The sequence below is a fragment of the Oncorhynchus mykiss genome, chromosome 2 (genome assembly GCF_013265735.2).
Source record: "Oncorhynchus mykiss isolate Arlee chromosome 2, USDA_OmykA_1.1, whole genome shotgun sequence".
NCBI lineage: Eukaryota > Metazoa > Chordata > Actinopteri > Salmoniformes > Salmonidae > Oncorhynchus > Oncorhynchus mykiss.
Window position 1 is genome coordinate 66,666,655 of NC_048566.1, and position 23,210 is coordinate 66,689,864.

General features: G+C 43.0%; 2 protein-coding genes across 5 annotated transcripts; one reads left to right on the forward strand and one right to left on the reverse strand.

Moving 5' to 3' along the window:
* Nucleotides 1–1,219: 1,219 nt before the first annotated feature.
* LOC110494363 (kelch-like family member 36) lies at nucleotides 1,220–12,115 on the reverse strand. Of its 3 annotated transcripts, none has more exons than XM_021569372.2 (5): nucleotides 11,555–12,115; nucleotides 11,332–11,415; nucleotides 10,127–11,218; nucleotides 4,020–4,177; nucleotides 1,220–3,758 (listed from the first exon to the last, which is right to left on the reverse strand). In XM_021569372.2, exons 2-5 carry the CDS (start codon nucleotides 11,389–11,391, stop codon nucleotides 3,185–3,187), a joined length of 1,884 nt encoding a protein of 627 aa, XP_021425047.1. In that variant the 5' UTR covers nucleotides 11,392–11,415; nucleotides 11,555–12,115; the 3' UTR covers nucleotides 1,220–3,184. The 3 variants fall into 3 exon arrangements, with proteins under 3 accessions (XP_021425047.1, XP_021425038.1, XP_021425055.1); XM_021569363.2 differs by having other exon boundaries at nucleotides 11,550–12,115; XM_021569380.2 differs by having other exon boundaries at nucleotides 10,145–11,218; nucleotides 11,332–11,924.
* On the forward strand, nucleotides 11,100–21,851 carry LOC110494385 (coactosin-like protein). Of its 2 annotated transcripts, XM_036953816.1 has the most exons (5): nucleotides 11,100–11,237; nucleotides 12,790–12,893; nucleotides 13,425–13,507; nucleotides 20,479–20,636; nucleotides 20,856–21,851. In XM_036953816.1, exons 2-5 carry the CDS (start codon nucleotides 12,817–12,819, stop codon nucleotides 20,964–20,966), a joined length of 429 nt encoding a protein of 142 aa, XP_036809711.1. In that variant the 5' UTR covers nucleotides 11,100–11,237; nucleotides 12,790–12,816; the 3' UTR covers nucleotides 20,967–21,851. The 2 variants fall into 2 exon arrangements, with proteins under 2 accessions (XP_036809711.1, XP_021425068.1); XM_021569393.2 differs by lacking the exon at nucleotides 11,100–11,237 and having other exon boundaries at nucleotides 12,481–12,893.
* Nucleotides 21,852–23,210: the final 1,359 nt, after the last annotated feature.

A 23,210-nucleotide genomic window follows, 5' to 3' on the forward strand; every position in this document is an offset into this window, starting at 1 on the left:
GTCCCCCATGGGACTCGAACCCACAACCCTGGCACTTCCCATGCTCTACCAACTGAGCTACACAGAACCACATACACATAGACACTGGCACAAATAATCACATGGATGATACAGGGACTAATGGTCTCTACTGATACCGTTCTTGACATTTCAATAACAAATCTCTGTGTGAGTTCACATCTTTTAAATTGCTTCTAGAAAGTGTGTGATGAGCCCTATGACAGGTGGAGAAATGCTCACCACTGACACTATCTGGACCTGTGGAAGGTCAGAACATTATCTTATCCCCTTCTCTTTATCAACATCATTATACTGTATCTCATTGCAGCAAAACAGTTTGTCTTTCTTCGTGGTCTATGTTTGGTATCTTCAAGTGTGGAGTATTGCCATGCCTGTCCTGTAATGCTGTGCAGGATGGAGGCCTTGCAGGCCTCAGGGAAGGTGAAGAGTATTGGTGTCCAACTTCAACATCCTCCAACATCCTCCAACTGTTCTCTGTGGCCAAGGTTTCCCCTGCAGTTAACCAGGTACTCACAATAAGACTTTAACCTGCTACTAAAGCAACATTCTGATATTATGAATACCTTAATAATGCATTATACCTCACTTCTTTAACCAGCTCATGCATCCAGCACAATGTACAGTTAACTGTGTTTATGCATGGATGCTACATGTGTGGGTGTGTGTTTACCTTGCTGAAAGAGTGTGTGGGTGTTGTTAATGGGTCCGAGGGGAGGAGACAAGAATGGACAACAGCCGAAAGAGCGTTTTGACAGCTCTGTCATATCATCTCTCTCTCCTCTCCTGCAGGTGGCGCTGCATCCCTATCTGGTCCAGTCTAACCTGGCGGATTTCTGCAAGTCTCGCAACAATACCCTCAACGCCTACAGACCCTTTGGTTCCCCTAGGCCTAGAAGACCCAAAACATGTGAGTCCTCCTGATAATAACATGTATAGGGGAGAGTTTGGTAAATTGAGCCATTTTTTACATTCAGCATCACTCCGTCAAGGCAAATATAGTATTCTTTCTAACAAATACTCAACATGTGTATCCTAAGAAATAACCAGAAATCATGTAAATGTTAGTTTTGAAAACCCAGCTTGTACCAAAAAAGTGGTCTCTTAGCGCAACTTACTCCAGGTATGAGGTGAGTGGAGCCGAGCACAGGGTAAGTTAAGCCGCCTACAAATTTCTGTACTGAATGAAATATTACCACCATTCTTTTTAAAACCATGTCTATCTTTATTTCCCAAACACAATTCAACACAATCACAATCACTTTTTTTGTATTTGAATCATTTTGAGCATCTTTGAACACAGGGTTAACACCTAACAAACACTTTGTACTTTTTAAAAACACTTTCAATATATGCCAGGCCCTGTTGTTATCTCATATCCTAGCGATAATGCCTTACATTACACCTGGGAAGAAATCACTTCAATTTGCTCAACTTTCAATTTGCTCACCTTACGCCAAGGCAAACATTTTGACTATATTAGCCAACACAGCTACAAGGATGTACTTTCATGCTAGGTTTAGGGCCTCATATTTATGGATAGAAAAATCTTAAAACTATCTAATTGATTTAGATACAAGCATCATGAAATCTCTTAACACAATACATTTTTTTTAAATTTAACTTGCTTTCAACTTATTCCATGTAGTTTCTTCCTTCACAGACTCCATGAAATGATGACCTCTTCTTAAATATTTGGTCAAATGATACATTTCGTGTACGGTTTCCCAGAAACAAGGGAGGCTTAACTTCACCCCATTCTCCCCTACAGTAGCAACTTTACTATGATCCTGCACTATATGACTCTATCCTGCACTTTTTGACACTCAGTAATCATCCCTCTCTACCTTTCAAAAGTTGATTGTGTCAATACTTCCTGCAGTCACTGTGGAGACACTGATCCCGAGAAGCTGCTGAAGCACCAACGGAGCCCTGCTCAGGTTAGAATAGAGTTCTGGTAGAAACCCAAATCTGAAGTGTATGCGTCTTCAGGGAGTGTGTGTGTGTGTGTGTGTGTTGTTTCAGGTGGTGCTGAGGGATCATATGCAGCAGTGTATTGCATTGATGCCCAAGAGTGTCAAAACCAACCACATTCTGGAAAACACTAAGGTGAACTTTCTCTAACCCAATATAGATTATATTTCCTTATTTGACCTACATATGGCTCTTGCTGAATCATACTATGAGTTCATATCAAGTTCAGTTTGAGCAATATGACTGATTAAATTAGGAATCAGTCTTTGTGCTATAGTTTGATCAATGTCAGGTCAATGTCTTGGTAGATCAATATTGTTATTAACTAAACTTTCACACACACAACTAACTCACTACATAAATCTATGGAGATGTATTAATTCTGACAATCATTGAAAAAGGGTGCAGTGAGAAGTCAAATGGGAAGTGTGTTGTCTGCAGATCTTTGACTTCTGAGGACGACACTGAAAGGACTGGATTGAGGCTAGAAGTCCTGCATCAGACATGTGAGACAGGGTTCACCCTTCCTTATACAAATACTTAATGCTCTTCTACACATCAATAATTCCATGTAGAGAACAACTGCTCCTACCCTGACATAATGCTATGTTTCGGTTCTTCAGATTGAAGTATCATCCAATGACAGTCCCTGAGGATCAGCCATTTGAGACAAGAGACAGAAGTCACTTGGGGATAAGATAACTGCTTCTCAACCTGATGTTAACAAGGCCAGACTACTATCCAGCTCCTCATCAACATCAGCAGCATACAATTGCAAATGGTCGTCTACCAGTGTTAATTGTTTCCCTGTAAGGTGACACTTTGATGATAAATGAAAACGTAGCACTTGTTTTTTTGCTGGCTTGATTTGAATAAGTGTGTCAACACTGCCCTTTCTGCCTGATTCTGATGGAACTCAGTAGTTCTTAATTCATAACTCAAACAAAACGTTTAGGTTAGAACACATAGATTATGCTTTAATTGTAATACTAAGCAAATCAAAGACATTTTTCACACAATCGCCAGTGTTAGGCATGTTGGAAGCCTTCACAAACCAGCTGATACAGAACCAGTCCTATTGTGTGCTTTTGTGCTTTTAGAGATGATATTATATGTAATCCACTGACAGTTCCATTGGTAGTTACACAACTCTTTTCACCCCTTCCATCCCCTGCAGTCCTCTGTATCCTCTTTAGTTGGGTTGGGTGGGGTGATGCCTGCCTTTCCCCTTGTGTCCTGCCCTCTTCCTGTCCGGGCTGCAGGGCTGGGGTCTCACTGAGCACACACAGGCTGAAGCCCCTGCGATGCGTTTTGGCAGGTCTGGTCCCCGCACCCACTGGCCCTTGTCAGGGTCAAACACCTGTGTGGCCTGTGAGAACACCATGCTCTCCCAGCTGTAGCCTCCCAGCACATATATCTTACCCCCCCAGACCCCACAGCCCGCCTCACTGTTAGGCTGGAGGAGTGGGGCTATACGGGTCCACTGTTCACTCTGGGGGTCAAATGCCTCCACTGCCAGGATGTCAAAACGATCAATGCTCTCCTCGTGGTCATCACTGCCCCCGACTGCATAGATGAGGTGGTGAAGTGACGTCATGCAGTGCCACCCCCGTGCCGATGACATGGCCTGGCGCTCCACCCAGATGTCTCCTCCTCGGGGGTCGTAGCTCAACACGTCTCGCCGGTATGGCCCAATCTGATAGTCATGGCCACCTGAGATATAGACCACTCCTTTATCAGATGTGCCTGCATGGCCATAGGTGAACCTGCAGAGACATGGAGAAGAGAGGAACAGGTGAGAGAAAAGGCTTTGATATGAGCTGTGCCAGTCTGCCAGCTAAGGCGGCATAATAGTTATTGTAGGTCTATTGGGAACCGTGACATAACATTGAGCTGTCCCTAGAGGTAGAGTGTTGTTCTCATTACTCTGTTGTCTTGCTGCTTAACAGGTGGAATTAATATCAGATGGACAGGAGTACAGGTAACCCTTTGGGAGATCATTATAGAGGAATAGTGTTAGTTCGCACCTGGGCAGTCCTGCTACATATGTCCAGCAGTCGTCTGCAGGGCTGTACACCTCCACTGACGACAGAGCCCCATTATCATTACGCCCTCCCACAGCGATCAGACACTCCCCAACGGCTCCCAGGTAGAAATCCACACGCCGCTGATTCATTGGGGCACTCTAGAGTAAAGATGACACATAATTGGAGACATTTTCGAAATGTTAGGTTGGGTTGCAGCAAAGCTGGGATAACTATAGTTTTAACTATGCTCTGGAGGTGACTACAACTATTATAATACAGATCCCCCAAAAATTACTACTTTTTAAAACTATTTGAATACAGATCTGAGAAAGAAACTACTTTTTAAAACTATTTGAATACAGATCTCAGGAAGTGACTATTTTTCAGAAACTATTGGATTGGCTGTTTCAACTAATAGCAGGGTTGTATCTAGAACTGCATGTGGAAGATAAAAATAGAAAGAATAAAACACAAATCTCCTATACTATTCCAATCTGACAGGCATGTATTGTTTAGATCAAATATGACTATCTGAACATTCTGTAAATGTCATTTATCTTGAATGTCCATTGCCTCAGATGTACATAATCAAACAAAATGCAACTATATTTTGTACAGATACAAAATAAATACGTTGTGATGTTCAACTACTGTATGAGTCTTTCAACATGCCACTGAAAAGGTGGAAAACTGCAATTCATGTTATAATACAGCAGAGAAATTCAAAGCCGTAGGCAAACATTGCAAATGGCAAGTTGGATGCTTAGCAAAAACAACTTCGAAACTCTGTCCATCTGAGGGGAAGTGTTCTTGTCTCAAACACACTACAGTCGTGGTCAAAAGTTTTGAGAATGACACATATATTAATTTCCACAAGGTTTGCTGTTTCAGTGTCTTTAGATATTTTTGTCAGATGTTACTATGGAATACTGAAGTATAATTACAAGCATTTCATAAGTGTCAAAGGCTTTTATTGACAATTAAATGAAGTTGATGCAAAGAGTCAATATTTACAGTGTTGACCCTTCTTTTTCAAGACCTCTGCAATCCGCCCTGGCATGCTGTCTTCTGGGGCTCATCCTTCTGGGCCTCATCCTGACTGATGGCAGCCCATTCTTGCATAATCAATGCTTGGAGTTGGTCAGAATTTGTGGGTTTTTGTTTGTCCACCCGCCTCTTGAGGATTGCCCACAAATTCTGAATGGGATTAAGGTCTGGAGAGTTTCCTGGCCATGGACCCAAAATATCGATGTTTTGTTCCCCGAGCCACTTAGTTATCACTTTTGCCTTTTGGCAAGGTGTTCCATCATGCTGGAAAAGGCATTGTTCATCACCAAACTGTTCCTGGATGGTTGGGAGAAGTAGCTCCCGGAGGATGTGTTGGTACCATTCTTTATTCATGGCTGTGTTCTTAGACAAATTTGTGAGTGAGCCCACTCCCTTGGCTGAGAAGCAACCCCACACGTGAATGGTCTCAGGATGCTTTACTGTTGGCATGACACAGGTCTGATGAGAAGACAAGGTGAGCGCTACCAAGACAAGCTTTTTTTTGGCTGCCCCAAACAATCGGAAAGGGGGTTCATCAGAGAAAATGACTTTAACCCAGTCCTCAGCAGTCCAATCTCTGTACCTTTTGCAGAATATCAGTCTGTCCCTGATGTTTTTCCTGGAGAGAAGTGGCTTCTTTGCTGCCCTTCTTGACACCAGGCCATCCTCCAAAAGTTTTCGCTTCACTATGCGTGCAGATTAGCGGTCGACCGATTAATCGGAATGGCCAATTAATTGGGGCTGATTTCAAGTTTTCATAACAATCGGAAATCGGTATTTTGGGTGCCCTTTTTATTTTTTTGTACCTTTATTTAACTAAGCAAGTCAGTTAAGAACACATTCTTATTTTCAATGATGGCCTAGGAACGGTGGGTTAACTGCCTCTTTCGGGGGCAGAACGACAGATTTGCACCGTGTCAGCTCGGGGTATCCAATCTTGCAACCTTACAGTTAACTAGTCCAACGCAATAATGACCTGCCTCTCTCTCGTTGCACTCCACAAGGAGACTTACCTGTTACACGAATGCAGTAAGCCAAGGTAAGTTGCTAGCTAGCATTAAACTTATCTTATAAAAAACAATCAATCATAATCACCAGTTAACTACACATGGTTGATGATATTACTAGATATTATCTAGCGTGTCCTGCATTACATATAATCTGACTGAGCATACAAGTATCTAAGTATCTGACTGAGCGGTGGTAGGTAGAAGCAGGCGCGTAAACATTCATTCAAACAGCACTTTCGAGCATTTTGCCAGCAGCTCTTCATTGTGCGTCAAGCATTGCGCTGTTTATGACTTCAAGTCTATCAACTCCCGAGATGAGGCTGGTGTAACCGAAGTGAAATGGCTCACTAGTTAGCGCGCATTAATAGCGTTTCAAACGTCACTCGCTCTGAGCCTTCTAGTAGTTGTTCCCCTTGCTCTGCATGGGAAAATCATAAATCGGTCGACCTCTAGTGCAGATGCACTCACACCTGCCTGCTGCCATTCCTGAGCAAACTCTGTACTGGTGTTGCCCCGATCCCGCAGCTGAATCAACTTTAGGAGACGGTCCTGGCGCTTCCTGGACTTTTCAGATGTCTGTACAAACAATTGTACGCAAGCATAAACACCATGGGACCCTGCAGCCGTCATACCGCTCAGGAAGGAGACACATTCTGTCTCCTAGAGATGAATGTACTTTGAGGCGAAAAGTGCAAATCAATCCCAGAACAACAGCAAATGACCTTGTGAAGATGCTGGAGGAAACAGGTAAAAAAGTATCTATATGCACAGTAAAACGAGTCCTATAAATTCGACATAACCTGAGGCCGCTCAGCAAGGAAGAAGCCACTGCTCCAAAACCACCATAAAAAAGCCAGACTACGTTTTTTTGGAGAAATGTCCTCTGGTCTGATGACACAAAAATAGAACTGTTTGGCCATAATGACCATTGTTATGTTTGGAGGAAAAAGGGGGAGTCTTGCAAGCCGAAGAACTACATCCCAACCGTGAAGCACGGGGGTGGCAGCATCATGTTGTGGGGGTGCTTTGCTGCAGCAGGGACTGGTGAACTTCACAAAATAGATGGCATCCTGAGGGAGGAAAATTATGTGGATATATTGAAGCAACATCTCAAGACATTCGTCAGGAAGTTAAAGCTTGGTCGCAAATGGGTCTTCCAAATGGACAATGACCCCAAGCATACTTCCAAAGTTGTAGCAAAATGGCTTAAGTACAACAAAGTTAATGTATTGGAGTGGACATCACAAAGCCCTGAACTCTGTCGTATAGAAAAATTGTGGGCACAACTGAAAAAGCATGTGCGGGCAAGGAGGCATACAAACCTAACTCTTACTCAAGCTCTGTCAGGAGGAATCAGCCAAAATTCACCCAACTTATTGTGGGAAGCTTGTGGAAGGCTACCCGATACGTTTGACCCAAGTTCAACAATTTAAAGGCAATGCTACCAAATACTAACTGAGTGTATGTAAACTTCTGACCCACTGGGAATGTGATGAAAGAAATAAAAGCTGAAATCAATCACTCTCTCTACTATTATTCTGACATTTCACATTCTTAAAATTAAGTGGTGATCCTACCTGAACGAAGACAGGGCATTTCTACTAGAATTAAATGTCCGGAATTGTGAAAAACTGAGTTTAAATGTATTTGGCTAAGGTGTATGTAAAGTTCCGACTTCAACTGTACAAACTAACATGATTTTCCACCTTCCTTGGCTGTAGTTGATTCAAGACTGCAGTTTTTTGATATTTTGTTTCCTTTTGACACTTAATAGACATATTTTGTTACCGTTAGCATTTTTAGTAACCCTTAACATTAAACTGTTCTTGTGCAATAAAACTGTAATTACTTTGAGCAATTTCATTAGCATGTTATTACATAAAACTTTGGTAATTGCATTTTAATTGCATGGCAATGACCTGAGTTGTAACTACTGTACACAAGTGGAATTGTCACTGTTCCTTATGCTACATATGTAATAACTCATTATGCAATTATAAAGCAATTTACAAAGTCCAATGTAACAATGTTGCTATTGTAATAAAAGTTATTACACATGTATAACTTGATGTAAAGTGTTAATCTATTACCTCATCACTCAATTAAAATAAATAATATTTGCTAGTCATTTTGTAAGCTGCAAAAGGGGTCTACTTTAATGTTGAGGTGACTGATTCCATTGCCTACTTTAATGTTGAGGTGACTGATTCCATGGTCTACTTTAATGTTGAGGTGATTCCATGTATTATAGGTTATATTAAGATTCATATCCGAGAGCCCTCCAAACCAAGCGCTAATGATTATATATTTAGACTAATTCAACTAACCGTTGTAGTTTCTGGTTCTTCATAAAATATTTGGCAGCCATCAAATATATGTATTTTCAGTTTTCAAATAACTTGCATATATTCAAATACCTTTAAAAGGTATTTGTTTTTCTGAGACCTGTATTTAAATAGCAAATAAAATAGTTGTCTTTTAGTTGAAAAAATAATAATACTATATTCGACACACACACAATTCACACAGTAGGCCTTCCCCAACAGAAATCAGTCAATTGAAATACATTTATTAGGCCTTAATCTATGCATTTCACATGACTGGATATACAGATATGCTTTTGTTGGTCACAGACACCTTAAAAAAAGGTAAGCGTGTGTATCAGAAAACCAGTCAGTTTCTGGTGTGACCACCATTTGCCTCACACAGTGTGACACATCTCTGTCGCATAGAGTTGATCAGGCTGTTCATTGTGGCCTGTGGAATGTTGTCCCACTTTTCTTCAATGGCTCTGCGAAGTTGCTGGATATTGGTGATGACTAGAACATGCTGTCGTACACGTCGAGTCAGAGCATCCCAAACATGCTCAATGGGTGACATGTCTGGTGAGTATGCAGGCCATGGTAGAACTGGGACATTTTCAGCTTCCAGGAATTGTGTACAGATCCTTGCGACATGGGGCCATGCATTATAATGCTGAAACATGAGGTCATGGCGGTGGATGAATGAAACAACAATGGGCCTCAGGATATTGTCACGGTATCTCTGTGCATTCAAATTGCCATCGATAAAATGCAATTGTGTTAGTAGCTTATGCTTGCCCGTACCATAACCCCACTGTCACAAATGGACACTCTATTCAAAACATTGACATCAGCAAACCGCTCGCCCACACGTTGCCTGCTATCTGCCCGGTACAGTTGAAACCGGGATTAAACCGTGAAGATCACATTTCTCCAGCGTGCCAGTGGCCATTGAAGGTGAGCAGTTGCCCACTGAAGTCGGTTATGACGCCAAACTGAAGTCGGGTCAAGACCCTGGTGTGGACAACGAGCACGCAGATGAGCATCCCTGAGACGGTTTCTGACAGTTTTTGCAGAATTCCTTCGGTTGTGCAAACCCACAGTTTCATCAACTTTCCGGGTGGCTGATCCCAGACGATCCTGCAGGTGAAGAAGCCATATGTGGAGGTCCTGGGCTGGCGTGGTTACACATGGTCTGCGGTTCTCTAAAATGACGGAGGCAGCTTATGGTAGAGAAATTAACATCACATTATTTGGCAACAGCTCTGGCAGACATTCCTGCATTCAGCATGCCAATTGCACACTCCTTTAAAAAACTTGAGACATCTGTGGCATTGTGTTGTGCAACAAAACTTGACATTTTAGTGGCATTTTAATTGTCCCCAGCACAAGGTGCACCTGTGTAATGATCAAACTATTTAATTAGGTTCTTGATAAACCACACCTATCAGGTGGATGGATTATCTTGACAAAGGGGAAATGCTCACTAACAGGTTTGTACTTTTTTTTTAAAATAAGCTTTTTGCGCATATATAACATTTCTGGGATCTTTTATTTCAGCTCGTGAACCATGGGATCAACACTTTACAAGTTGCGTTTATATTTTTGTTCAGTGTACATGCAAGAACGAGCCAATAGGATCGCACCAACTCGTGCTTGGCTCTGCCCACCTCTTTGTTTGTTCAGCCCACTATGGTTAATTTGCTCTGATTGGAAACAATGCAGATAAGATATTTTAGTTAGTTACCAGTATCTTTGGCTTTACCTTGATCCACTGGTTGTCGCGGGGGTTGTAGCGGTACAGCAGGTTGCTGGCAGCATCACCTCCATTATCTCGTGATGAGCTGCCTCCAGCTGTGAAGATGAACCCCCCCAGTACAGCGACACAGTGGTGGCTCCTCTGTGCCGGGATCTGGGTCTCTACCATCCATTCACCAGAGTCTCCATCCAGCCAGCTAACATCTGCAGTCAGCTCCTCCCCACGCTCTGACACTTCCCCACCCACCAGTAGGAGGCGCTCCTCCCCTCCTCGCAGCATGGTGCGGCCCGTCTGCAGCCCGGGCTGGGCGCTGGCCCTGTTGTGGTAGTTCAGAGCCTCCTCCACCAGCACCTCACAGTCAGCCTCCGGGGGCAGCAGGGCCTGTACGGCCGGGAGGACGCGCCCCACCAGATCACTGGCTGGCATTAGGGGGAAGCGTATGTGGGAGAGCAGCTGGCGGGCGTGTGCAGGGCGGTCAGGCATGTGGCTCAGCCACTGGAGAGCAGCCTGGAGCAGAGCCTGCTCATTCTCATGCTGGACCTGCCCGCTGGCCAGGTAGGAGCTGAGCTTGGGCAGCCGGACATCCCTCAGGAAGCCTGGTGTGAAGGAGAGGGTCGCAAAGCGTTCCAGGATGAAGTGGTCAATGTAGGTGTCTAGTCTCTCCAGGCTGTAGAGCAGAGCCAGCTCCTGCAGGTATAGATAGTTCTCCTCACTCACCTCCTTCTCTAGGTACTGGCAGCAGAAGTCCACTGCCCTCCACACCTGCAGTAGGTGGGCTGTCTCCAGAACATTGTCAATGTTCCCTCCATCCAGAGGCAGCTCCCCACTGTAGAGGAAGTCCACCACAGCCTTAAGGCCGATGTAGGAAGCCCCCACCAGCTCCACCTCTGCCTGACGCTCCTCCCTCATGCCCAGGGTGAACATGGCCTGGAAGTAAGGGCTGGAAACAGCCAGCAGGGCGCGGTGGGCTGGGATACGCTGCTCATCAGCCACCAGCACCATGTCACACAGCTGGCCGTGCTGACGCTGCTCATTCAGACCCTGCAGGAGGAAGTCAGCTTGCTCAGCCCAACGGTACACCTGAGACACAGAGCAACAGGTAATATTACATGAAAAGTTAAACTTACTTAAAGGAAGTTGGTCAGGTAAGACAAAACTAACACCAGCTTGATACGTCACATCATGCAACTAACCTTGGATGACTCAATTATCTGTTGAGGCCGTGAAACACGGCTTTGTCGTCCATTATCCATTGCGTTCTATCAATTCAACACTATCTGAAAGACAGTGAAATTTGATGACGAATCGATATAATTCAGAGAAACCACAAGTGGAGTCACAACTTGGACTACACTAACTTTCGGGTTGTTTGTCAAAAAAATTAGACTGACATCATGCTACAAGGTATCACCTCACTTTGACGTGTAAGGGGAGGACGCTGGGAGACGTTGACTTCTTGTTACATTGTAGCAGCTATTCAACAACAGCAACTTTGAGATCCAACAGTAGGCTACATGTAGACAAGCAACGATCTACACGAGACGCTTTTATGTTCGACAGCTAAATGTATCGAGAAAAAATTTAATTGTGTTTAAATGTAGCACAGCATCACCCGTTGTTACAGCTTGCTTGACTCAAAAGCAGTTTTAAAATATATTATTTAGTCGTTCAGTCGCAGCCATGATCTCATCCAGGAAGTAGCCGTAGACTGTCTGTGAATCCAACCAATCACAGGGCTAGTGCATGGGGCCCACTGATGAAAACGTCAAGCTATTGAACACAGATTTAAAAGGTTAGTTTGCGCGCTGCACTGCTAAAAGTGTTTCTCACCGCAAACAAATCCCTCAGTGCAGAAACGTTTAGTTTATATGCACCACTTTGATGCCTTTTCCAATTTGTCCTTATGAGACAAGTGATTTTATTCTATATATGTTGGGCTCATCAATTCATGGAGGGATGTGGTCATGCGGGTCCATTCTGGGGGTGTAGGGTGTAACTCAGGTTCCTGAAAATAGCAGATTTATGAGACAGCCATTGTAAAATGACTGTTTAGCGAGCCTATCACGCACGCGCGCTCTCTCTCTCTCTCTCTCTCTGTTCCACATATAGCTTGAAATAAATTACCTCTATCACTGTGTGTTCTAGGGCTATTATGGTTTATTATTTTATTATATAATTGTATTTAATTAAATGAAATGTTATTTGTTATTGGAACGTTTCATTTTGGTTGATTGTGTTGCAGCAGGCTATTGTTCTCATGCATCGATTACATTAACATACCACAAGATGGCAGGATAGTGCAGTAAAACGGCAACAATAAAAAAGGGTGGATTTATTTGGCTGAATCCCTCAGTTGACCATTGGGAGGATGTGAATGCTGCGTATGGGGACATCGCCGCTCTAGTACGGCAACCTGATTGACAAACATCACCAACGCCCATAAACTGGATATAGGAAATGAATCGAGTAGTGAAAATAGTCTATTTCTCTGATAATTGAGAAAAGATACACCCTTTTCCGCGCACTTCTCGTGTAATAGCGCATGTTCAATAGGGGCGCGTGATTTCAGACTATTGAGTCGTCTATTGTAGAACTCACGTTCTGCTCATTTTGGATTGTTCTTTTCTCGGTGTGCTTTCTTTCATCTCTAGGCTACTGTCCATTTGCGTCCACCCAAAATGGCAACAAGAATCGATAAAGAGGCTTGCAGGGAAGCGTATAACCTCGTCAGAGACGATAACACGGAGATAAACTGGTGAGTGTGTTTAACTTAGTTGTGCATAGGAAATTGTAAATCTGAGATTTTACACAGCATCCTAAGAATTTAGTTGAGTCTACATTTATAAAATCCATAACAATGGGTGGATGATCAAAGTGTGCACTTTTCATTCATTCACCCAGTGTTCAATTTGAATCATTGTTTCTCCCCTCCCTAAAAAAATACCTATCTTAGTCTAATAATTCAGGGTACCGGGGCATGACTAACTTCCTTTGTCTATCGAAGAGGTACAGTGATAGTGACACGTATATGTTGACACAACACCGGACATGTCTGCCCCGCATTTGACACATCGGTTTTTGAATGATTAGCCTACTTTAGACTGGTCGTTACATTGTAATCCCATCCGATAGATGTTTTATGATGGACGTGGACACGCATTAGTGGAGTAGACTGGCATAGAGAATCCCTGATCTTTTTGACAGACCGGGCCCAAATATTCAATTTGACATGTCTGTAAGGTCAGTGCATTTTAATTAATGTCGTGTGCATTTTATGTTCTTTTAGGGCAGCGTTTAAATATGAGGGCCATATGATTGTGCCGGCGGGCCAGGGGACTGATTATGAAGAATTCAAGAGTCAGTGCACAGGTAAGGCCAGGATTTCATTCATTTTTGCGCCTATGCGGTTATTTCAAATTGACCACAATGTTTCTGCATAACGGCAATAAGCGCTGTAATAGATCACACACAACATTTTCACGACTTGTTGAAAAAACATGTTGACACACCCTACTTGTAGAGAAATGTCAATGCCATCCTCATCTCTTTCATGTTGCTGAAATGGTCTATGACTCTGTCATACAGTTGCATACCTTTTTTTAAGTGTTTGTTGTCCTAGGCTACCCAGCCAAAATGCTTGCTCGCTGGACTAACTTCCTTTCATGGTTAATGATGAGCCAGTTAGCTAACATTAACCTACTACTGTACATCTAGCTACATATTGAACTTCCATCCTCTACAGGCCAGGGGCACAATGTATGGTTGGATCAGAATTGCAGTTATAATCATTGGCCAGTATAGAGAAGTAAAACCACAAGTCCAAATCCCTATCTCCATCCATGGTTAATTTAGTAAAGGGACAATGTTAGCTAGCTAGCTATCTAGCCAGCCACCGGAAGACAACACAATGAGATGCAACAATGTGATGTGATTTGTGTGAAGACAAATCCAAACTGGCTTCCCTTGATGCTTTTTTCTGGTGCGCCAGGACCATTTACAGTTGAGCTCACCGCTGATTTGCTATTATTTTTTTAACCAAGGGAGGCCAAATACTCTCTGGCTTCCCTTGCATTCAACGCTATGGGCGGCAACAATATAATACTATTTTTGACTAGACGGCATCAGATAGATGGGCTACACATACAGAGACAGAGGGGCCCTGTTTCTCGTTTCCACTGCTCTAGAGTCCAATGGTGGCGAGCTTTACACCACTCCAGCCGATTTGTATTTATCTTCATTTAACTAGACAAGTCAGTTAAGGACAAATTCTTATTTACAATGACGGCCTACCAAAAGGCCTCCTATGGGGGCTGGGGTTAAAAATAAGCTATAGGACGAGACGCACATCACGACAAGAGAGACCTAAAACAACAACCTAGTGTGGCAGCAAAACATGACAACACAGCATGGTAGCAACACCACATGACAACAACATGGTACAAACATTGGTAGGCGCAGACAACAGCACAAAGGCAAGAAGGTAATCAAATCAAATCAAATGTTATTTGTCACATACACATGGTTAGCAGATGTTAATGCGAGTGTAGCGAAATGCTTGTGCTTCTAGTTCCAACAATGCAGTAATAACCAACGAGTAATAACCAACGATCTAACTAACAATTCCAAAACTACTACCTTATACACACAAGTGTAAAGGGATAAAGAATATGTACATAAAGATATATGAATGAGTGATGGTACAGAGCGGCATAGGCAAGATGCAGTACATGGTATCGAGTACAGTACATACATATGAGATGAGTAAGTAAACAAAGTGGCATAGTTTAAAGTGGCTAGTGATACATGTATTACATAAAGATGCAGTAGGTGATATAGAGTACAGTATATACGTATACATATGAGATAAATAATGTAGGGTATGTAAACATTATATTAAGTAGCATTGTTTAAAGTGGCTAGTGATATATTTTACGTCAATTCCCATCAATTCCCATTATTAAAGTGGCTGGAGTAGAGTCAGTGTGTTGGCAGCAGCCACTCAATGTTAGTGGTGGCTGTTTAACAGTCTGATGGCCTTGAGATGAGAAGCTGTTTTTCAGTCTCTCGGTTCCAGCTTTGATGCAGCTGTACTGACCTCGCCTTCTGGATGATAGCGGGGTGAACAGGCAGTGGCTCGGGTGGTTGTTGTCCTTGATGATCTTAATGGCCTTCCTGTGACATCGGGTGGTGTAGGTGTCCTGGAGGGCAGGTAGTTTGCCCCCGGTGATGCGTTGTGCAGACCTCACTACCCTCTGGAGAGCCTTACGGTTGTGGGCGGAGCAGTTGCCGTACCAGGCGGTGATACAGTCCGACAGGATGCTCTCGATTGTGCATCTGTAGAAGTTTGTGAGTGCTTTTGGTGACAAGCCGAATTTCTTCAGATAGAGACAACAACCGATGCTTGGCATTGCCCATGGTGATCTTAGGTATGTGTGCGGCTGCTCTGCCACTTGGAAAGGTGGTATCTCATGATGGTGGTGCCACGTTGAAAGTCACTGAGCTCTTCAGTAAGGCCATTCTACTGACAATGTTTGTCTATGAAGATTGCATGGCTGTGTGCTCGATTTTATACACCTGTCAGCAACGGGTGTAGATGAAATAGTCAAATCCACTAATTTGAAGGGATGTCCACATACTTTTGTGTGTGTATGTATAGTGTACATTCAGCCTCTTGCAAATTGAAGAATAATTATGAAACACAGGGATACGAAATATTATAATTAAAAAAAAAAAACTTTTTATTGGTCATTCTTTTGGGGGAAGTCAGGCTTCCCTTGGCATCCATGAATACACGCCACTGCAATATTCTACTTCATCCAGAAATAGGCTACTTGGTCGTAACTAGTTAACACAGCCACAAAGTCTTATTTATGGCTAAGCCCAGCCTATTTATACAATGTCTGTTCTTAAAATCTGATTTTAAACCTAAACTTAACCGCACTGATAAGCTTTTGCCTAACCCTAACCTTAAATTAGGCTATGACCAGAAAGCTAACCTTTGTTTTCATGAATTTCTACAATAGGCCTATAGCTAATTTCGACTTTTTGGCTGTGGTAACTAGTGACAACAGAAGTACTGCGATCCCAAAGCCTACAATATGAAGATAGGCAGAAACGGCTTCTCCAATCAAATCCCCGATCACACTTGTAGGCGATGTCATTGCGACGTTGGCTACTAAGCTCATGCGCAGAAACATCATCAGGTCTAAAGGTGGTCTTGCACGCACCAAACTGCGCATGTGCAGGCGGTCAAATCAAAGACGCTCCTTCTATAAAGTATTTTATTTTTTACGAAAATGAAAACGTGTCAGTTTATCACTTTCACGACGTTGGAGTAATAACATGTTCAACTACTTAAGATATTGGCTCGAATCTAGGTTGTGCCTTTAGATTTCGAGAAAATTAACAATTAAGTTTTCATTTTTCTCATCGACTTCTTAAACGCCAAACCCTGGCCTGGTGTGCTTGGTCTGTTCCCGGAATCTGTCCCGTGACTTCATCATATTCATCGTATCCCTTTCTTAGTTCTTAAAGTATGTAGGCCTATAAGCTTAAAATATCAGTAATATTGAAGTTGTTCCAACTGTTTCTTGTGCGCAGCGCAGGGTCTTATTCTACTCAGGACATGGGTATATGGACACCCCTAGTGAGCAAATCATGCTGTCGTCACCATATCAGCACCCTCCCCTCCCACACTCTCATCCCTCTAAGATACGATCCTTGCTATCTGGGATCCTTGGGACGGCTCTACCCCATTGAAGTTTAAATGTAAATTTATAAGGATAATGGTAGGGTTTAGGGTAGGGATGTCCTAAAGATTCCGGATGGCACTGACCAATTAGATGCTGGAGTGTTGGGCGTTTAAAAACTCCTGTGCTGTTGCATGCCTGTATTTCCCCAGGCTGTAGTTTTGTTTCAGGGCTGACATTCCAGTGATGAAATACAATATTACGATGTAATGCAATGTATTACAATCTAGGCCTATTACTGATTTATATTATTTTAAAGAGAACTGATGTTTTGCTATACTAACTACCCAAATGGTAGGCCTACACCTGGCTGTCCAACCTGGTCTCAGAGTATTTTGTATTATCCTGTTTTCGTAAATACGAATCCTCCATTTAGTATGATATGTATGGTTTGTATACATTTTTGGATGTTCATTATCCATTTCATATGATATGTTATGAATTACAGTTTGTATGATATGTTACAAATTTGCTAAATGTTCAATATGTTATGCATTTGCAAAAGGTATATGTCACGAATTTCAATTTGTTGTGGCTAACGTTGGCTAGGTGGCTAACGCTAACATTAGGTAGCTGGCTAACGTTAGCTAGGCTAGGGGTTAAGGTTAGGAGTTAGGTTAGAGGAAGGGTTAGCTAACATGCTAAGTAGTAGCTAAAAAGTAGTAAGTTGTTGAAAAGTTGCTGAAATTCAAAAGTTTTTGTGTTGAGATTTGAGATTATCTATGCATAAGTCACTTAAATAACTCTACCTACATGTATATATTACCGTGACTAACCGATGCCCCCGCACATTGACTCTGTACCAGTACCCCTGTATATAGCCCCGCTATTGTTATTTTACTGCTGCTCTTACTTATTTGTTACTTTTATTTCCTTATTATTTTTTGTTGTTGGTATTTTTCTTAACTGCATTGTTGGTTAAGGGCTTGTAAAAGTAAGCATTTCACCTGTTGTATTCGGCGGCATGTGACAAATAAAATTTGATTTGATAGACATTTTGCGTTATACGCTCACCCATTCAAACCAACCACCATCCTTTTGTGTTTGCCTTAAAGATGCACTATGCAGAAATTGCTCCACCATTTCCTGGTTGCTAAAATTTGGATAAATGGAAATTGGGCAAACTATGTGACAAAACAAGCAACTATAGTGTAGAGAATAATTTTACCATCTAAACCGCTGTGAAATATATTTTCCATAACCAGAAATATTGTATTTTCAGCTGTTTGAAGCTGGTGTACAAAACCGAAAGTAAAAGGGTACGGGGAAGCATAGAAATAATATAAATAATGCTTTAAGTAACCTTCTGTCTTATGTAACCATACCAAACGTAACTTATCATTCTAATTTCAGTGTTCCGGATTTACATTTGCTATGTTACGTTTAGTCTTGGAGACCAGGCTGGGCTGTCCCATACTACTATAGTCTCTCCTCACTCTGGTCCTTGTCTTTGCCCAGATAATAGTTTTTCTCTAATCTTACTGTATAAAACATGATATACATTCTGATGAATCTGCTTTAACAGAAACTGTGAAAGTCTCATCCTGTCTGAGGGCTTGGCCACAGACTGCTGCACTAAGAAGTTGACAGGCTGAGTGTTCTAAAAGAAGCATCTGTCTTATCAACTAAAAGGTCTAAACTCAAGCGTTCTATTGGTCTTTTTGCGGCATCATCATAGTCACAGTAGTGCAGCTGTTTTCTGGACTGTTGTCTTAACAGCGTTGTCAGCATAACTAAAAGAGAAGGCTTTCGAGGGAAGAGATGTTGACACACCAGGAAGTTTACAACAGGGGAAGTCAGGCTTTAGCAAAATTAATTAGATTTTTTTCAATATGACAAATATAGAAACAAGTACAACAAAAGTATTTGTAAATGTTTTTATTTAAGTGCTAGAAACATTGGTTGTTATACAGAGAAACAGTATAGGCCTTTGTGTGGTCTGGTGGATATCACAGTTCAGTCAGGTGACATGTAGGGAGGGGACTCTTGTATGGGGAGGTGTTGAAACTAGCGATGGCCTTTGACACCATGCTGATCATTTTAACACTGATTCTTGTTAATGCACAACAGAGCTTTTCGAGGTCTGATAGACGTATGCTGCTTCTGAATCAGTAAGGCACAGATAAACATAGAAATCATGCCTAGATTGTGCCATCAGTGCACTATTAAGGGTAATGAATGGACAGGGGCTAGTCCAGAGCAGATTCATGTCATAAACTGCTCTATTCCAAGACAATGTAGCTAGTGATGTAAGGCTAACATGTGATATGAATGTGTGAGGAAGAGACAGAGTGAACCCAGAATCACTGCCTCCCCAATCCCCTCGGTATTGCTCACAACTCCAGACCCCTTTGATTGAACCTGTTGTTCTGAATACCTTCCCTTTTCTCTTGTACTCACAGATTTATCCCACTTTTGGATTTGGCAGTGTCGCCATAATAAGCCAATATTCCCTGCCTGTGTTCATACTTCATACAGATCAAATCAAATGTATTTATATAGCCCTTCGTACATCAGCTGATATCTCAAAGTGCTGTACAGAAACCCAGCCTAAAACCCCAAACAGCAAGCAATGCAGGTGTAGAAGCACGGTGGCTAGCAAAAACTCCCAAAACCTAGGAAGAAACCTAGAGAGGAACCAGGCTATGTGGGGTGGCCAGTCCTCTTCTGGCTGTGCCGGGTGGAGATTATAACAGAACATGGCCAAGATGTTCAAATGTTCATAAATGACCAGCATGGTCGAATAATAATAAGGCAGAACAGTTGAAACTGGAGCAGCAGCATGGCCAGGTGGATTGGGGACAGCAAGGAGTCATCATGCCAGGTAGTCCTGAGGCATGGTCCTAGGGCTCAGAGAGAGAGAGAGAGAGAGAGAGAGAGAGAGAGAGAGAGAGAGAGAGAGAGAGAGAGAGAGAGAGAGAGAGAGAGAGAGAGAGAGAGAGAGAGAGAGAGAGAGAGAGAGAGAGAGAGAGAGAGAGAGAGAGAGAGAGAGAGAGAGAGAGAGAGAGAGAGAGAGAGAGAGAGAGAGAGAGAGAGAGAGAGAGAGAGAGAGAGAGAGAGAGAGAGAGAGAGAGAGAGAGAGAGAGAGAGAGAGAGAGAGAGAGAGAGAGAGAGAGAGAGAGAGAGAGAGAGAGAGAGAGAGAGAGAGAGAGAGAGAGAGAGAGAGAGAGAGAGAGAGAGAGAGAGAGAGAGAGAGAGAGAGAGAGAGAGAGAGAGAGAGAGAAAGAGAACTTAAATTCACACAGGACACCGAATAGGACAGGAGAAGTACTCCAGATATAACAAACTGACCCTAGCCCCCCGGCACATAAACTACTGCAGCATAAATACTGGAGGCTGAGACAGCAGCATAGAAACACTCTCACAAAGCTCAATCAACTCGCAGTACACAGGAATCAGGCCTTGCCAATTGCTGGCTCAAACATTGTGACAAATCAATTTATTTAAGAACTATACCATAATTTTCTGTCATATGACAGATGGGAATGGAAATGGTCTGCGGGGTCATCAGCCTCTGCAGGTTTCTGCCTGTCTGATGGTCAGTCTCATCTCTGACTGACTGCTGCTGTCTCATCTCTCTCTCACTCTCAGATGATGTGCGTCTCTTTGGCTTTGTGCGGATCACAACGGGTGACGCCATGAGCAAGCGGGCCAAGTTCACCCTCATCACCTGGATAGGGGAAAACGTAAGTGGCCTGCAGCGTGCCAAGATCAGCACTGACAAGACACTGGTGAAAGATATTGTCCAGGTTAGTGACTTTCAGTTCTCACCCATACTCACATGCTTTTTTAAAAACAAATAATATTTTTAATTAATGTGCTGTTAAAATACAGTAAATTGATTGCCAAATAAAGTACGACACAATTTTGTCTGTGCCATCTCTCTAGCTTCCTTTGTCTTCCTTGTCTAACACTCTCTCACATTCATTTTCTGTCACCTTCTCCCCTCTCCTCTTTGTCTCCTGCAGAACTTTGCTAAGGAGTTCATGATCAGTGATGCTCGTGAGCTGGAGGAGGACTACATTCGCACCGAGCTGAAGAAGGCAGGCGGGGCCAACTATGACGCCCAGGGAGAGTAGAGTAAAGTCCACAAGGGCAGGGGAGGGGCTGCTACCTTTTGGGGGAGGGAGGGGTCTCCATGCCTGGATGAGAGAGAGAGGGGGATATACACACATACACACATACACACATGCACAAACACACACGCACACACAGAAACACAACAACAACAACAAAAAGCACATTGAGACACACTTAGACATATGCCTACAGTCCTATCCTCAGCCCTCTTACCAGTTAGGTCATGGTTGATTATCTACTGTACTGTGCATCATCTCACTCATCTCAGCTGCGCCACAACGTTTAGAACTATCTCAATCTGTGGTGCTGTGTTTGTTACAACTGGAAAAGACACGTTACTGTACTGTATATCAGAAGGGCAGAATGATTCTCTTTCTCTCTCTGATTGGACTTATCATCATTGTGCTTTTACTGTATCTTCCTCTGTGGTTGTAGTCCAAACATGCATCATTGGCTAGTAGAGGTCTTTCCTGCCCAGCAGTCTCGTCTCCCAATCCACCCCCAAGGTATACCCCACTGTGTTTACTGCCTTAATCTCCCATGGAGAGAAGGGCATCATGGGAGTTGTGTTTGTGGACACTACACTGTTATTGGCTATCCTCCACTCGGGGGTGGGACTAAGATTCGCCTATGGAACACAAACCAATAGGGCAGGGCTGTAGCACTGTCAGTCGGCCCAACCCAGGAGCAGCCATCTCTCTGTTGTAGCCTCTTTTTATTTGGATTAAACCCCAAAAATGAATGTTTTTATTTTCTCTAAGAGTTTAACCTTTGATTTATTCTTGAGAGCAATGTTATGTAGGAGATTTACGGAGACATTTAAAAACTGAACTGGGCACACGATCAATCATTTCTGAATAAAACCGTTGTTTTTTTTCAAGCTCGCTGGTCTCTTTGTTTGTGTCTAAAGCGCTCATTGACATGGAAAGGAGGGCTGGGTGATTGTGCCGCCCTAGTCTAGAGTACACATAGTAACTGTCTCTGGGGGGCTTATGGGAGTAGCATATGTTGTCATGGTCACTACTGTCAGGCTCAGCCAATCACATTCTCAGGACAAGCTTTTCTGTTCTAAAGCTTGTCAATAAGAACCCCTCCCTGCTACTCAATCCCTCTTGGCTAACCCCTTTTCTCTCCTCTCCAACAATTTTATATTTGCCTCTATTCTCTCACCTCCCCCATCCCATACCCCCTTTCCCCCTCCACCGGTAGTTTTGTTCAACAGATGTGAACTCGACTGCCTAATTACTTAATCTAGTAATCTATAAGCCTCTAGCAGTCTGCTTTTATGACTTGTAGTTTAGTTCAGTTTATAGTGGGTAAGAGACTGATAGAGGGGTAAAGACCGATTTCATACAGAGCCTTAACCCTATGTGTAATTTGAATGTTTGTTTGAATGAGTGTTGAATGTTGTTTATATTAGGTCAATCAATCGCCTCCAGCAGTGCTGGTTCAGGTCCAGACAAGCGGACTGAGTGGTGGAGTGAGGGCAGGGGACTGAGAGACTGGTTACAGTGTTCTGGGTGAGGCCGTACTAGTCAGGTGAAGATAAAGATTCATGGCTGAGTATTAAGTCACAGTAAGGGCTACAGACTCTAGTAATTGAGGATGCAGGGTGAGATCAAATCTTTAAACTGTGCTTATTGTGATGTTTGTGTGTGTGCCCGTGTGTGTGTGATCTGTTAGGGTAATCTCGTGTGGGATGTACTGTGTGAGTATGTGACTTAGCCCAGTTGGAGCTGAGTGGAGGATGGGTGAGACAGGTGTTGTGTGGTGTCTATGGGGACCATATTAATTAGATTAGCGACTTTAGGGAGTTAATTTGCATCCTTGTCACACCGGTGGACAGACTGCTTTCTGACTCTAACATAATTTAACCTGAGATGATCATGCTCACAGGAAAATAGACACTCACATACTTATCTGCTAGCCTGTTTACAGTATCATTAAGGTGTGCATGTTCTGACAGCTCCACAGCAAGGCCAAAGGTGAAGCCAGGTTTTCTACCTTGTGCTGTGGGAGTGTAACTAAACAGTACTTGAGTATAAGCTTGAGGGAGAAAGAGAGGGAGAGTGTAAGTACATGTGTATTACAGTGAGGGAGAGTTGCTTAAGAAGTGAGTTCTAGGAGTGTTGTTCACTCTGGGATTCACAAGTGTGTTCCTGGATTCCAGAGGCCTCCCATATCCAGCATATTTCACATCCCACACATCGCTGCAGAGTCGTGTGTGTCTACGTCAGTGAGTG

Excerpts from the sequence above, each read along its gene's own strand:
- LOC110494363 (XM_021569372.2), bottom strand. The coding sequence starts at position 11,391 with ATGGATAATGGACGACAAAGCCGTGTTTCACGGCCTCAACAGATAATT. Across the intron at positions 11,219-11,331 it reads AGATAATTGAGTCATCCAAG|GTGTACCGTTGGGCTGAGCA; the intron begins GTTAGTTGCATG and ends TCTGTGTCTCAG. Across the intron at positions 3,759-4,019 it reads TATGTAGCAGGACTGCCCAG|GTTCACCTATGGCCATGCAG; the intron begins GTGCGAACTAAC and ends ATGTCTCTGCAG.
- LOC110494385 (XM_036953816.1), top strand. The coding sequence starts at position 12,817 with ATGGCAACAAGAATCGATAAAGAGGCTTGCAGGGAAGCGTATAACCTC. Across the intron at positions 13,508-20,478 it reads ATTCAAGAGTCAGTGCACAG|ATGATGTGCGTCTCTTTGGC; the intron begins GTAAGGCCAGGA and ends TCTCACTCTCAG. Across the intron at positions 20,637-20,855 it reads TGGTGAAAGATATTGTCCAG|AACTTTGCTAAGGAGTTCAT; the intron begins GTTAGTGACTTT and ends TGTCTCCTGCAG.